Here is a 14351-nt window from a genome sequence, read left to right on the forward strand (position 1 = left end):
AAACCCCAAACCCCAAATCCCAAACCCCAAATCCCAAACCCCAAACCCCAAATCCCAAATCCCAAATCCCAAATCCCAAATCCCAAACCCCAAATCCCAAACCCCAAACCCCAAATCCCAAACCCCAAACCCCAAATCCCAAACCCCAAATCCCAAACCCCAAACCCCAAACCCCAAACCCCAGCAGCGCCAGGGGGACGGGAATTCCTGGGGAGCGCACTTGGGAAGCAGAACAGCCCAGCCCATGGCTGGAAAGGAGAATCCCTCATTCCCCGTCCCTTCTCCGTGCCCTGCTCCATCTCTCCTCTCCCCCTGGCCTCGGCAGCAGCTGAATCCCCTCCTGGAGCAGCCCCTGCTCTGTGCGGGGAACGATTAACCCTTCGCAGCCCGGCCGGCAGGGCAGAGAGTCCCGGACTGCCTTGGGCTGGAGGGGACCCTGAAGCTCATCTCCAGCCCTGGGCAGGGACACCTTCCCCGGGCCAGGTCCTGCAGCTCAGGGGGCTCCTCTGTGCCCCCGGACACGGTGATGCTGCTCACAGGCAGCACCCCAGGAACTGCAGCAGCAGCTCCTGGGAAGAGACCGAGAGGTGAAGGGCAGAAGAGGAAGCGGGGGCGGCTAACACGGGATTTTCCAGATGCCGCTTTGCTTTAGAGCCCTGCCCGTCAGAGCCCGGAGCTCTGTCACATCTGCAGCTCCGGAGAGCTCGGGCAAAAGGCACAGTCACCCCTCCCTCACCCCGCCAGGGACAGGGAATTGCTCCAGAAAGCTGTAAAAATGGGACAAAGCATCTCAAGCGCGGTAACTGATGGAGCGCTGATATCTGTGCATCTGAGCATTCACGGCTTGTGGAAAACAGCGGCTTTGCTGACTAGAACAATGCAGGAATGCAATTCCTCAAAGATTACAGATCAAATTGCATGTGAGAAAGGAATCACAAAACCCCAGAATGGTTTGACCCCAAATCCCCCCCATCCCACCCCAGCCATGGCAGGGACACCTTCCCCTGTCCCAGTGTCCAGCCCCAATGTCCAGCCTGGCCTTGGGCACTGCCAGGGATCCAGGGGCAGCCCCAGCTGCTCTGGGCACCTGTGCCAGGGCCTGCCCACCCTTCCAGGGAAGAATTTCTTCCAAATGTCTGAGCTAAACTTCCCGTGTTTCAGTTTGAACCCATTACTCTTTGTCCTGTCACGACAGTTGATGAAGAATGATCACCTTCATCAGCTCAGCCTCTTAGCAAGGCTCCAAGGAAGGAGATGCATATTTACACATTCATCTTTATCTAGATATTTACATGCTGATTTATATATAAATGCATTTATTTAGATATATCACAAGGGATCATATGCCTGAGGGAGGCACCTGACAGCATCCTGGGCTGCTGGGAAAAGGTGGGACACGTTTGGGGAGTAAGGAAAAGGCACCAAAACCACCAGACAGCTCTTGGACTGGCCAAGTTAATGCCTCACTGACCCTTTAGCAGAGTTAGCAGCAGGTGAAGCCATGCTGGAGGTGTCTCTAAGGCAGCTCAGCCCTCTCTCCCCAGAGTCTGCCTGGATGAGCCTGAGGTTCTTCATCACCTGCTAAACTTGAATCCAGCCTGGAATCCAGCTTGGGACACACCTTGGGGACCTGGCTGCTGCCTGGGAGGTGTCAGTGGGACAATGAATCACTCCCTGGGATCCATGTGATGGGAAAGAGTGGATCAGAGAGCCCTTGAGCATACACCGTGGCCTCGGGGGCTGGATCCCATCCTCACCTGGGACCCCAGAAGCCCCCACGAGGTGGGAATGCAGAATCCCTCATCTTCCCACTCATGCCCCACGTTGAGAGTAAACAGGTGGAATTGCATGTCCATGTACAGAACAGTGGGGCAGACTTGGCCTCCTTGCCTTTTCCCTTCCTCTCCCACTGGATTCACACAGTCCAGGGACGGTTCAGGGACAGTTCAGGGACAGTCCAGGGACAGTTCAGGGACGGTTCAGGGACGGTTCAGGGACGGTTCAGGGACAGTTCAGGGATGGTTCAGGGACAGTTCAGGGGGAGCAGTTCAGCAGGGACAGTTCAGGGACAGTTCAGGGACAGTCCAGGGACAGTTCAGGGACGGTTCAGGGACAGTTCAGGGGGAGCAGGTCACCAGGACAGGTGAGGCAGCAAATGCAGGCTGACACCTCAGCCTCCCCTGCAGCTGCTCCCGGGGGTGGCATTGGGGGGACACCAGCCCTGGTCCCACCCCACAGGAACACGGGGCTCCAGGTGACAGCACCGCCCCACCCTGCTGAACACCCTGCTGAACACCCTGCAGGAACACCCTGCTGAACACCCTGCTGAACACCCTGCTGAAAACCTCACAGGAACACCCTGCTGAACACCCTGAACACCCTGCTGAACACCCTGCTGAAAACCTCACAGGAACACCCTGCTGAACACCCTGAACACCCTGCAGGAACACCCTGCTGAACACCCTGCTCAACACCCTGCTGAACACCTCACAGGAACACCCTGCTGAACACCCTGCAGGAGGAACACCCTGCTGAACAGCCTGCTGAACACCCTGCAGGAGGAACACCCTGCTGAACACCCTGCTGAACACCCTGCTGAACACCCTGCAGGAACACCCTGCTGAACACCCTGCTGAACACCCTGCTGAACACCCTGCAGGAACACCCTGCAGGAACACCCTGCTGAACACCTCACAGGAACACCCTGCTCAACACCTCACAGGAACACCCTGCAGGAACACCCTGCTGAACACCCTGCTGAACACCCTGCAGGAACACCCTGCTGAACACCCTGCTGAACACCCTGCTGAACACCCTGCAGGAACACCCTGCTGAACACCCTGCAGGAACACCCTGCTCAACACCTCACAGGAACACCCTGCTCAACACCTCACAGGAACACCCTGCAGGAACACCCTGCTCAACACCCTGCAGGAGGAACACCCTGCTCAACACCCTGCTGAACACCCTGCTGAACACCCTGCTGAACACCCTGCTCATGCCTGCCCCACCTCTCCGCAGCAGCTTTTGGGAACAGCCGCACAGAGCCCTGTCAGAACCCGGCTCCTGATGAATTTCCAGCTGTTCCCATTCTCCAGGTGTGTGTGAGAAGGGGAGAATTGTGGCTTGGATTTGAGGATGTGAGGGTTTCACAGTCCCCTCCGGCAGGGACAGCCCCGATTTGCTGTACCCAGGGATGTTCACAGCATCCTCGTTTATAACAAGGAGCAAAGAGCCCCCCTGGCGATTGTCTTCACAAAAAGCCATTGACAGAACAGCGTTTCCATCTGCTGCAGCACATCTGCATCAGGCCAGCGCACTTGGACAGGTTCTCCTTTCCTGGGGAGCTTTCTCTGGGATTTCTGCTGACCTGGAACTGCAGAAATATCACTGGGCACCCCAACCCCCTCCTCGGCAGGGGCCATTTGCACAAACCTTAATTTACAAACAGAATGCATTCTTTAAAAAAACTAACTTTATGATAGATTTTCCAGCTGAGTAATTCTTCAGGCTAACACTGGGTTTGGTAAACTACAAAAATTCCTGTCATTATTTGCAAGAGCTCAGCAAGACCCAAATGAAGGAGGGGAACCCTTCAGCTGTGATGAGGACTGAAGCTGCTCTGCCCAGGAGTGCTTTGGGGAATGAAAGGTGAAATGAATGATTATCTTTAAAACCAGCTTGGTGGAGCAGGCTTTCACCCTGCCAATCCCAGTGGAGTTTTCTTTCTGAGGATGGAAGGCACTGTGCTCGAGGGGGAAGCACCCAGGACACCAAACTGCTGCTGCTGCACAAATTCACACTCCAAAAAAGCTCTTCTCTACTTCCCACAGAAATAGGAACACCCACAGAAACGCTTTGAGGGAAGGCTGGATGGGACTTGGAGCGAGCTGGGATACTGGGAGGTGTCCCTGCCCGTGGCAGGGGGGCAATGAGATGACCTTGAACGTCCCTCCCAACCCAAACCACTCTGGGATTCTGTGCTGTGTGACACCCCTGCAGCAACACAGCAGTGGGAGTTCTTCACTTGTAGAGAGGATAAATGAAAGGCTGGTCCCACACCCTGCCCAAAAGCTCCTGCTGTAATGAACCAGATGTTTTGCTTAGAAGGAAAGCCCCAGCTGCTCTGTGTCCAAGTGTTCTCCCCTGGGATTTGGCAAAACCGTGAAGGAGCAGCTCCTGCAGAGCCAGAGATGTCTGGGCTGAGCAGGGGGATGAGCGAGCTCAGAGCTGGCTGCAGCCTCGTCCAGCAGCAGCCAGCCAGGCTCTCCTGCCCCAGGGCCTCCATCTCATCCTGCCTCAGCCACAAATTCAGACTGACATTGTCATTTCCCTGCATTTCAGTCTGCAGCAGCCCTGAGACAGCGCAGCAGAAACGCTGTGCAAGGAGACACCCCACGCTTTTATACAAACTGACAAGTATTAACCCGCTGGAAATCTCCTCATTATTGCTGAGCCCAACCCTGCTCTGCACGGGAGAGAAACCTGCAGCATTTACAGCTCACTGAAAGGGAGTGAGAGCTCCTGATCCCTCTGTGCCTTCCCAGGGATGCCTTTGCTCTGTGGCAGTCTCCTTGAAGGCCTGAATCTCCCCCACACCTCACTTCAAACAAGGATGTTTGGGGTCACCCTGCACAGCAAAGACTCGCCAATTAGCATTTTACTGCTGGAGCTCATTAGTGCCCCTGCAGAGGAAATCATTCCCTGAGTGCCTGAGCTCACACAAAATAAATAAATTAAATAAATCAACAAAATAAAATAAATGCTTCTCAAAATAAAGCCAGCATTTGTTACTGTATCCCTCTGAAATGTAACACCTAAATTACTGCAGTAGAACAGCAATAATTAAAGAATGTTTACATAAAGACTCTGGTAATTTCAATACCAAATTCAGTATTTCCTCTGTTATCCCCTGAAGTATTTTAACCCAAGTGAGGGACCAGCAGGTGAGGGAGTTGCAGAGCTCACAGAATGCCAGGATAAAGGGGTTTCCAGTGAGCAGCCCACCTTACCTGCCCAGAGCTCGGATCCCTCCCTGCCCTGTGCTCCTGGGGAACGGGACCTTGGCTGCCAGCAGCATCTCACTCCTGGTTCCTCGTGCCTGGCCCCACACTGCTGTGCCTGGCTGAGATCCCACGGGGTCAGTCACACTCTGGAATTTCTCCTGGGTTTTCCCCTCTTCACCTGTTTTCCTGGAGGATTTTTTTCCTTCCTGGTTGCTGTGCCAGCCTCCCGGGCTCTGTGGGACTTGTGCTCCCCTTCCTGAGGTGAGGACATTTTCCAGGTGACAACAGCTTCTGCTCCCTCTTGCTGCCTCTCCCAGCCCAGTGCACGTGGATCAGGGATAATCTGCTTTAGTTCACTCTTTTCCAGGTGTGGGACAGTGTTAAGCCTTTTGTCATTGTTCAGGGACAGCCAATTATAAATTATTGCATCAATTTTCTCATCATGGTTTACTGACAATTTAAAAAAAATAAAAAAAGTACAGCTTGAATTTCCTGAATGTTGCTTTAAGGTTTTTCCTAAAACTGGGCTCGTGGGATACTCAACAAAGCACAGGACATACCCTGTGTAACGAAGAAATACCTTGGAACAAACCACTTCATTTTCGTTCATTTTCATTCATTTTCATCATTTTCATTCAATTTCATCATTTTCATTCATTTTCATCATTTTCATTCATTTTCATCATTTTCATTCATATTCATCTTTTCATGAGCTACTCCTCTGGAACACCTCCTACAATCTTCTTTCAGGACAGATTTTTGAAGAGCTGTGGGTAACAAACACGTGTGGCATACGAACAGGACACGGGCACTTCTGCACAGAAGCAATTTGCCACCTGCTTAGCAGGGAATGGGAATCAATTCAGGGTATCTGAATCAGTGGTGTGCCCCTGCCAGAGCCTGGCCAGCTCCAGGACAGGAGGAGCAGAGCTCTTGCCTTGCCCTGCTGGCTCAGTTCTGTCCTCTGCAATCCCCCTGGGGGGATTTTGGGGCTCTCACAGCCCCCAAGTGCCACAGCCTGCACCTCCCATGGCCAGCAGCAGAGGATGAGACACATCTGGGGCTGTGGAAAGGGCAAAGTGTCCGTGTGGGGCTTGGGAAGCAGGGCTGTCCCTCCGGGAAGAACAGCAGGAGCAGCTGCAGTGGCCTCAGGGGGCTGAAACAAGAGAGAAACAGGAATCAAAGAAAAGACTGGGCAAAAATAACATTCACAAAACTTCTGTCAGCTCCTGTTCATAATTATCTGCTGAACTGTACACTGATAAAAAAGGATTTGTGATATATTCCATTTATGTTGTTATGGGGAGTGTTTCCCTCCAGGCCATCCATGCTGTGGTCATTTCTGGCAGCACACACAGAAATAAGGCAATTTATTTACATGGGAAAAGGGGATTCAGGGAGCCCCTGGGGCCCTATGGCACAATGCCTGGAGGAACACACCCTAAGAAATGCCATGTTCCCCCAAACCCAGCTGGCTGCTGTCCTGGGGGCAGGACAGGCTCTCCAGCTGTGCAGGGAGGATTTCCATGGGCCTCCAGCTGAGGAGCCCCTGATGCAGGCAGAGGAATCACCCCACACTGGCTGTTTGCCCTGCCTTGATAGAGGTTTCCTTGCTTTTAAGCCTGCTTAATGTTTCCTTGTCTTATTTTTTCCTCCTCTAAAGAAGGAAATTCTGTTTGGCAAGTTTTTGCCTGTTGGTGTCCAGGTTCACTTTTTTTAAAAGGATTTGGAGATTTCCATTTAGGCATTCTCTGGGATGCCCAAGAGACCCTTCAATCCTGCTGATACAGCAAAAGGAAGGTTCTGATGCTTCATGAGGAGAAGAGGAGAGAGCAGAGGAGACCCAAGGGCTTACCTTGTGCATGTGGCCTGAAGAACTATGACCAAAGAATGAAAGCTAAAGAGAAAAATAAAAACAAAAATAAAAACTGAAAAGGGGAGAGAAGAGAGGAAAAAATGGAAGAGAAGAAAGAGATTAAGAGTTTACAGTGTGTTTAACTGAGAAATAAGCTGTGGTTACAGACAGAGTGCAACAGAACTCTCAGGTGAGAAGAAATATGGAGTGTGAAGTGAAGTCCGAGTGCTCGGGGCTCAGCTTGGCTCACCAGAGCTCCCATGTCCCTTGGGCTGGTGCCAGGGATCCCCTGCCCCTCTGAGCCCAGCCAGCCTCAGCCAGGGCTCAGGGGAAACGGGGGGAAACATCAGCTGAATTCTCCTGACACCTCCAAACCCCGGCACCCAGCCCTGCTGGGGTCTGGGCTGTCTCAGGTGCTGCTCCAGCTCAGCCCTGCTGCACCCGAGCGTGGCCATCCCCCTGAAGGGGCAGGGACAGGGGCAGGGACAGGGGCAGGGACAGGGGCAGGGGCAGGGGCAGGGGTTAGGCTTTTGGGTTAGGATTAGGGTTAGGGTTAGGGTTAGGGTTAGGGTTAGGGTTAGGGTTAGGATTAGGGTTAGGATTAGGGTTAGGATTAGGGTTAGGGGTTAGGGTCAGGGGCAGGGTCAGGGGCAGGGTGAGTGTGAGGGTCAGGGTCAGGATTAAGGTCAGGATTAGGATTAGGGTCAGGATTACTGACAGGGTGAGGATCAGGGTCAGGATTAGGGTCAGGGTCAGGGCACTCTGGGGTGGGACACTGAGCACTTTGGGCTGTGACAGCTCCACAGCAGCAGCCACAGCTGAGGGAGGAGAGCAGAGCCCCTTGTTCCTGCTGGGAAAAGCTGCTCCATGCACTCCTGTCCAGGGGCTGTCAGGGGAGGGAAGGAGGGAGCAAAACCCCCAGCTCCTTCCCCAGAGCTCTGCTGCCTGAGCCCTCGGCTCTGCCCCTGCCCAGTCCTGCACCCAAGGGTAGCAGGAAGGAAGGACTCCATTTAACCCAGTTTAACCAGTTCACCTCCCCTCCTCAGAGGGACTGGTGCAAATGGAAACTCTTTTCCTGGAGCTGTCCCCCTGTCTCACGGCACTACACACACGAGCTCTCTCTAAGGTTGTTTCCTTGGCCCAGGTGAGATGGAGAATGGTCATGTGCACACACAGCAGCTGTTCATCTGCATCACCTTACCTTTTCCTCTAACTCTTTTATTTGTCTTTTTTGGCCTTCAATTCTTTCTTCTAGCTCTTTAATTCTCTGTCAGATTTCAAATAAAAAAATATTTATTAACCAACCAAATACAGATGTACCCAGAAGATGCATTAGTTTGGGGGATATACATTGTATGTGCTGTGCTTCTACCAAGAATAAATCGGGCATTAAGCTGTAGGTGACTCCTCTGTGACTGTCCCCGTGTGTGACAAAGCCAGGAAAGGCACGATGCCCGTGTGCAGGGACATCCAAAGCCCCTGTCCCAGCTTGGGACAGCTCCAGGAGAGGCTGGTGCTGCCAGGCCCTGCCCCACACCCACCTGCTGTGCGTGCTGAATGAGCTCCATCCTCTCCCGCAGGATTTGTGCGTCCCTCTCGCGGAGCTCACTCATCACCTGCCGCTTCCATTGCTCCACCGCGCTCTTCAGCTTCTCCTTCTCCTCTTCTGAAAGAAGTTCGGAAATTTTGGCTCCAGCTTCTTGCTGCAGGGCATCATAGAGCATGGCTTCTAATTCCAGAATTTGCTAATCAAAAACAATATAAATCTGTCAGCTCGACCTTGTCCCTGGTTGGGTGAGGAGTTTGTGAGGAACTGAACATCCGACCCTGAAAGGCAACGGGAGCAGCGGAGGGCTGAGCCTCCCCCACAGCACAGCAAGGAAAACTCCATCCAGAGGGAAAAACCTGCAGGCTGCCTTCATCCCATGGGGCTCCAGCAGCACTGGAACCGGGACAGCCTCTGGGCCCAGCTTAGCTGCCCCACAAACACAGGGGAGTCACCTTCTCCTTCCTGGGGATGGGAGGTGGCCGTGGGGAGAGGAGGGAAAAGGAAAAAAACTAAAGGAAGGGGGAAAGGAAGAAGGGAGAGGGAAAAATGTAAATAGGAAGAGGGAAAAAGGAAAGAGGTTCATAAAAGACTCATTTTGTGAGTGACAGATGTTTTGTACATGCATTTTTCAGCTGCCCTTTCCCAGCTATCCTGCAGCAGCACCAGTCCATGCTCCTGCCAGAAGGAACAACTCCCTGCCGTGTGTGTGCAGCATTTTGTAGCATCCAGTGGAAAATGTCTCATGGGAAGACATTCCCAGCCCCTCCTGTGGCAGAGCTGGCAGCTCCAAGGGGGTTTGTGCCAAGGAAATGACCCTGTCCTGTAGCTCTGCTCCTCTGGGCTCACCGAGATGGAGAGGAATGGAATGCAGGAATGGACTGGCCACGCTGCCCTGGCCACTGAGCCTGGCTCCCTCCTGGAACTCAGGATAAAGGCTCTTCCCCCAGGCAAGCCCAGAGCGAGCTGAAATTTATTCCAGTTTGATCCAGAGCAGGAGAAAAGGCAGCAGCTGGTGGCACCTCTGCACACCCCTCCCTGAGCTGGTGGCATCTTGCAAAGCTTTCCATGGCCTCAAGAGAACCCCACTGCAACAGAATCACGGAATTGTTGAGGCTGGAAAAGCCCTCAAAGTCCCCCAGCAGTGCCAAGGCCATCACCAACCCCTGTCCCCAGGTGCCACATCCACACAGCCTTTAAATCCCCACTGGGTCTGCTGGGGTCATTCAGCTCAATTCAAAACCACAGCTGAGGCTGCTGCTGGTGTTTGGGTCCCAGCAGAGCCAGAGAGCAGAATGCTCCCAGCAGAGCAGCAGCTGCTGAACTGCTGAGAACTGGTGAGAACTGGTGAAAACTGGTGAGAACTGGTGAGAACTGGTGAAAAGTGGTGAGAACTGGTGAGAACTGGTGAAAACTGGTGAGAACTGGTGAGAACTGGTGAAAAGTGGTGAGAACTGGTGAGAACTGGTGAGAACTGGTGAGAACTGGTGAAAACTGGTGAGAACTGGTGAAAAGTGGTGAGAACTGGTGAAAACTGGTGAGAACTGGTGAGAACTGGTGAGAACTGGTGAGACCTGGTGAGAACTGGTGAAAAGTGGTGAGAACTGGTGAAAACTGGTGAGAACTGGTGAGAACTGGTGAAAACTGGTGAGAACTGGTGAAAAGTGGTGAGAACTGGTGAAAAGTGGTGAGAACTGGTGAAAACTGGTGAGAACTGGTGAGAACTGGTGAAAACTGGTGAGAACTGGTGAAAACTGGTGAGACCTGGTGAGAACTGGTGAGAACTGGTGAGACCTGGTGAGAACTGGTGAGAACTGGTGAAAACTGGTGAGAACTGGTGAAAACTGGTGAGAACTGGTGAGAAGTGGTGAGACCTGGTGAGAACTGGTGAGACCTGTGAGAACTGGTGACCCTGCAGTCAGTGCTTCTGCCTGCTAATCATGCTGGCTCTGCCCCAGGGGGATCACGATTAGCTGCTCCTCATCTCCAGGGGCACAAAGGAAACGTGGGAGTGAAGTGAATTTTATAAAGCAAAGGAGCTTTTTCCACTCCAATTCCAGGGCAGAACAAAGCTTCCTTTGCTGCTCTCGGGCTGCATTTGTGCCCTGGAGCAAAGCTGTGCCTGGGACATGTGTGTGGTGCCTTCAGAAAACACAGGAAAATGTAAATAACCCTCAGCCCCCTGTGCCTGTGCACACTCTGCACTCAGGGCTGCCCGTGAGCAGACACAAATTGACAGATGGAAACACAGAGCCCCAGCCTGGCCCTTACAGGCCATCCTGTTCCATCCCCTGGGCAGGGAAATTCCACTGAGGGGTGTTCCAGGGCTGAGACCACAGCTCAGAGGGCTTGTGTGCTTCCCAAGGTTTCCAAGATACAGCTCAAAATTCCGCAAAATCAGTCCTAAAAATCACCCACAGGACAGAAAATGTATGGAGCAAAAGCTCCCCCAAATGGTCCAAGACACAAGTAGACAACAGGATGTGTAAACAGAGAAATAGAGAAACAGAAGCATAAATACTCATTGCTGCTCAGAAAGTGTAACTGAGCTCTAGGTTTATGTAGAACTGGAAAAATGAGATAAACTGAGAGGAAGCTTTATGCCTTTTGTGGGTATATATATATATATAACCTTTCTCTCATTGATGGAAACAAGACAGCTGCTGGCTGCAAAGATGGGTGAAATGCCATAGGATCAGCTAATGCTGAACCTGACTTAAAAGCAGTTTCATTTCATATTTATACTTCCAGCTGCTCTGGTTACAGAGAGTGTAATCCAAAATCCTTGGATTTGCCTAGGCCAAAATATCTTTTTTTAAAATGTAAGACAAATTACTGAAAACCTGATTTCCTTATTGGTCCTTTACTGAAACTTTGGCTGAATTTAAAGTCGTGCTGAGTAAGTCAGTGTTCAGGTCCTAACCCTGCAAGGGCCACTGGAACCCAGGAATTCTGTTCATGAGGAAGTTGTGGCTAGCTGAGGGAGAGGATTTGCTGAGCTCTCGTGCCACGGGGACACTCCACAGCAGCACTGCCCGAGGCAGAGTTTCCACAGAGCACACATGGATTAGTGAGCTAATCCAGCTGTCCTAACTCAGCCACCACTGGCAACCCTCACCTTGTGAGCCTGGTCCAGGGACTGCTTCCTGAAGTCCAGCTCATCGTCCAGGTAGCCCTTCTGCTTGCTGAACAGCTCCTGGGGACCAAGCAAGGGGCTGTCAGTGACCAGCCCCAGGGCCCTGAGCCCTCCCTGGCCCTCCCCGATACCTTCTCGTTCTCCAGGTCCAGCATCTTCTGCTGCAGGGCAGACTCGGTCACCTCGATCTGCTGGAGCCACTGAGGAGCAGAGAGCAGAGCCCAGCCTGAGCCCAGCCTGCCCTGGCACCTGGGCACTGCCAGCCCTCACAGCACAAACCACACAGCAGAACTAACCAGAGCACTGTGCTGGTTTTCTGTCTGCTGCAGAGCCCAGTTGCAAAGGCTGTCCCTTCCCCCTGACCTGGCTTGGTGAGCTCAGGAACATTTCACAGTCTGCCTGCTCTGCTGCCCTGCCCCGAGCTGGGACACAGCCCAGCCCAGCTGCAGCTCCACGGCTCTGGGGGCAGCTGTCCCCTCCCTCAGCAGGGATGCTCTCAGGCACAAAGAGGTGCTGTTACCTTTTCAGCCAGCGTGAGGACAGTCCTGGCCTGGATGATGACCACCTGCTCTTCGTTGGTCAGATTCTGCACCAAAAAGCAGAGCACAATTACAACAAATCCCAGGCTCCTGTTACTAACCTGCTACTTGGCCACTGCTGTTCAAATACATCTGAAGTTAAATATTTCTGAGGAACAATAAACTGAGGCAGAGAAAATTAATACTGTAATGTAAAATCATTGTAAAAGCCATTGTCACTATTCGTTACCAATCCTTATCATACATAATCCTTCCCAAATTCTTGTATTTACCGAAAAGAAAAGGGACACTGGATCTATCTGCACCAACAGGGAATAAACACACATAAACACAGGACAAAATCAAGCTCAGCACAAAGAGCCATGGGAAGAAGAGATGCAGTGATCATCCCATGCACCGTCCTCACTTTGTGCAGCCAAGTGACGATTTTGGGAGGCATTTATTGAGATCTGGCTATTCCATCCATCTTTTGTTGCTTTCTCAAAAAAATAAATCAAAGTACAGGAACTGGGCTGTGCATTTCATCCCAGGCTTCAGTGTGACCAGAGGTGCAGCAGGAGAAGGGCCCTGGGTCCCGCTTGTGTGGGGACCCCGAGTCAGTCAGGGGAGGTGCTGGGCAGGGTGCTGCAGGCTGGGACGTGGCAGTGCTGTCCTGCAGGGACTGCATCAGGGAATCCTGGCATGGTCTGGGTCAGAGGGACCCCAAATCCCCCCCATCCCACCCCAGCCATGGCAGGGACACCTTCCCCTGTCCCAGCTGCTCCAGCCCCAGTGTCCAGCCTGGCCTTGGGCACTGCCAGGGATCCAGGGGCTGCTCTGGGCACCTGTGCCAGGGCCTCACACCCTCAGGTATTGACAGTTCTGGCTGTGCCAGGTTGTGCCATGGTCCTGGGGGGTGTTTTACCTGGGAGAGCTGGGGCAGCCCAGGGGCAGAGCTGTGGGAACAGAGGGGACCCTTCTGCAGCCCCAGGGCTGGGTGGGGTCCCCAGGAGGGTCCTGGGGGCTCTGAGAGCTCGGGCTGGAGAGGGGCTCAGCTCTCCTTGGCCCCTCACAGCCCTGGGGCTGTGCTGACAGAGGAGAGCACAGGGACACAGCACGTGTGTGCCTTCCATGTGCACAGCTGTGTGTGCAGCTACTCACTGCCACCTGCTGAAGGAGAAACACTTGCAAGTTTCTTATCATTTGCTTCTTTTCACGCTGCTGTGTTGACTTCTCACTTAATATCCCAGTTACTATCAAGGGTTAATGGGGTATTAGAGAAACTCAAAGCACACAGCTGCTGAAATGCAAAAGCAGAGCAAATGCAGAGCAGGCAAATCAAGAAACCATGTGTGACCAGTGGCCAGAAAGCACCAAACACCAAGATTATTCCCCAAATAACAGGAACAGCAGAAGCACCATGGTGACACCGAGCCCCTGCGTTTCACTCTTCAGCTGGTAGCAAAACCTTCAAATGCCAGAAAATGCTTTGCTCGTGGCCTTAAGCAGAGCAGGACAGGCTGTGCAGCACCAAACCAGGCAGCTTTGCTCACTCCACAGCAGGACAGGTACTCCCCAAAGCATGCACAATTTATTAAAGGAACATACACTTACGGCGTTATCCCCTAAAATGTCCAACTTTTTCATCAGCTCTGCTACTACAATGTCCTGGCAAGAGAGAGATGGAGAAGCAGGAGTCAGCACAGAGCACCTGGCTTTGCTCAGGGAGAGGAGGGCAGGAAAGGAGCGTCCCTTACTGTTACACCTTCGGCCTCGCAGTACACCTGCAGAGGGCTCTTCCCCTCCGTGAAGGGGCCGTGGTGGAAGTTGATGGCAGGGGACCTCCTCTCCCTCTCCTGGAAGGACAAGAATGCCTGGGTTACCCCCTCGGTGTGTCACAGCATGGCACCCGGGGATGCTCTGCGTTGGAAGGGCCCCTGAAGCTCATCCCGTTCCACCCTCCTGCCAGCCCTGCCTGTGCCCCTGGTGCGTGTGGCTCTCCTCTGGCAGGAGCCCCTGTCCCTGCAGAGCACCTGCCCGGGCTGGGGCTGCCACCCTGCTCACCTCCAGCTCCAGGATCCTGAACTCCAGCAGCTCGTTCTGGTCCTTGGCGTCCTGCACGTCGTGTTTCAGGCGAGCCTCCTCCGCCTCCATCAGCTTTATCTGCCAGAGGGGAGGGCAGAGCGCTCAGCCCCGCAGGCAGCAGCGGCTCTGAGCCCACCCTGGGGACAGCCCTGTGCCCAGGCTGCTCAGCACCTTGTGCCAGGACACTGCTGTGGCACTGGGATGT

At 53.2% G+C, this 14351-nt stretch overlaps 1 protein-coding gene across 50 annotated transcripts in view; it reads right to left on the reverse strand.

The window, feature by feature from the left end:
• Nucleotides 1-14351, reverse strand: part of JAKMIP3 (Janus kinase and microtubule interacting protein 3) — a 49590-nt gene that overhangs the window by 2658 nt on the left and 32581 nt on the right. For 13 of the 50 annotated variants that reach the window (XR_015290299.1, XR_015290298.1, XR_015290295.1 and 10 more), the window contains 10 exons: nucleotides 14126-14224; nucleotides 13819-13917; nucleotides 13670-13729; nucleotides 12064-12129; nucleotides 11675-11743; nucleotides 11526-11603; nucleotides 8403-8606; nucleotides 8063-8128; nucleotides 6862-6903; nucleotides 5013-6162 (listed from right to left, as the gene is read on the reverse strand). Coding sequence is in view for 10 of the 50 variants with exons in the window: in XM_086901375.1 (XP_086757501.1) it covers nucleotides 6884-6934; nucleotides 8063-8128; nucleotides 8403-8606; nucleotides 11526-11603; nucleotides 11675-11743; nucleotides 12064-12129; nucleotides 13670-13729; nucleotides 13819-13917; nucleotides 14126-14224 (792 nt within the window). In the remaining 40 variants the exon portion in view is untranslated. Of the gene's footprint in view, nucleotides 1-5012; nucleotides 6163-6861; nucleotides 6935-8062; nucleotides 8129-8402; nucleotides 8607-11525; nucleotides 11604-11674; nucleotides 11744-12063; nucleotides 12130-13669; nucleotides 13730-13818; nucleotides 13918-14125; nucleotides 14225-14351 lie in introns of those variants that run through there. The other 37 variants (XR_015290296.1, XR_015290277.1, XR_015290275.1 and 34 more) reach the window with 13 other exon arrangements.

Source organism: Cyanistes caeruleus, chromosome 8, assembly GCF_971803275.1.
Source record: "Cyanistes caeruleus chromosome 8, bCyaCae1.hap1.1, whole genome shotgun sequence".
Taxonomy (NCBI): domain Eukaryota; kingdom Metazoa; phylum Chordata; class Aves; order Passeriformes; family Paridae; genus Cyanistes; species Cyanistes caeruleus.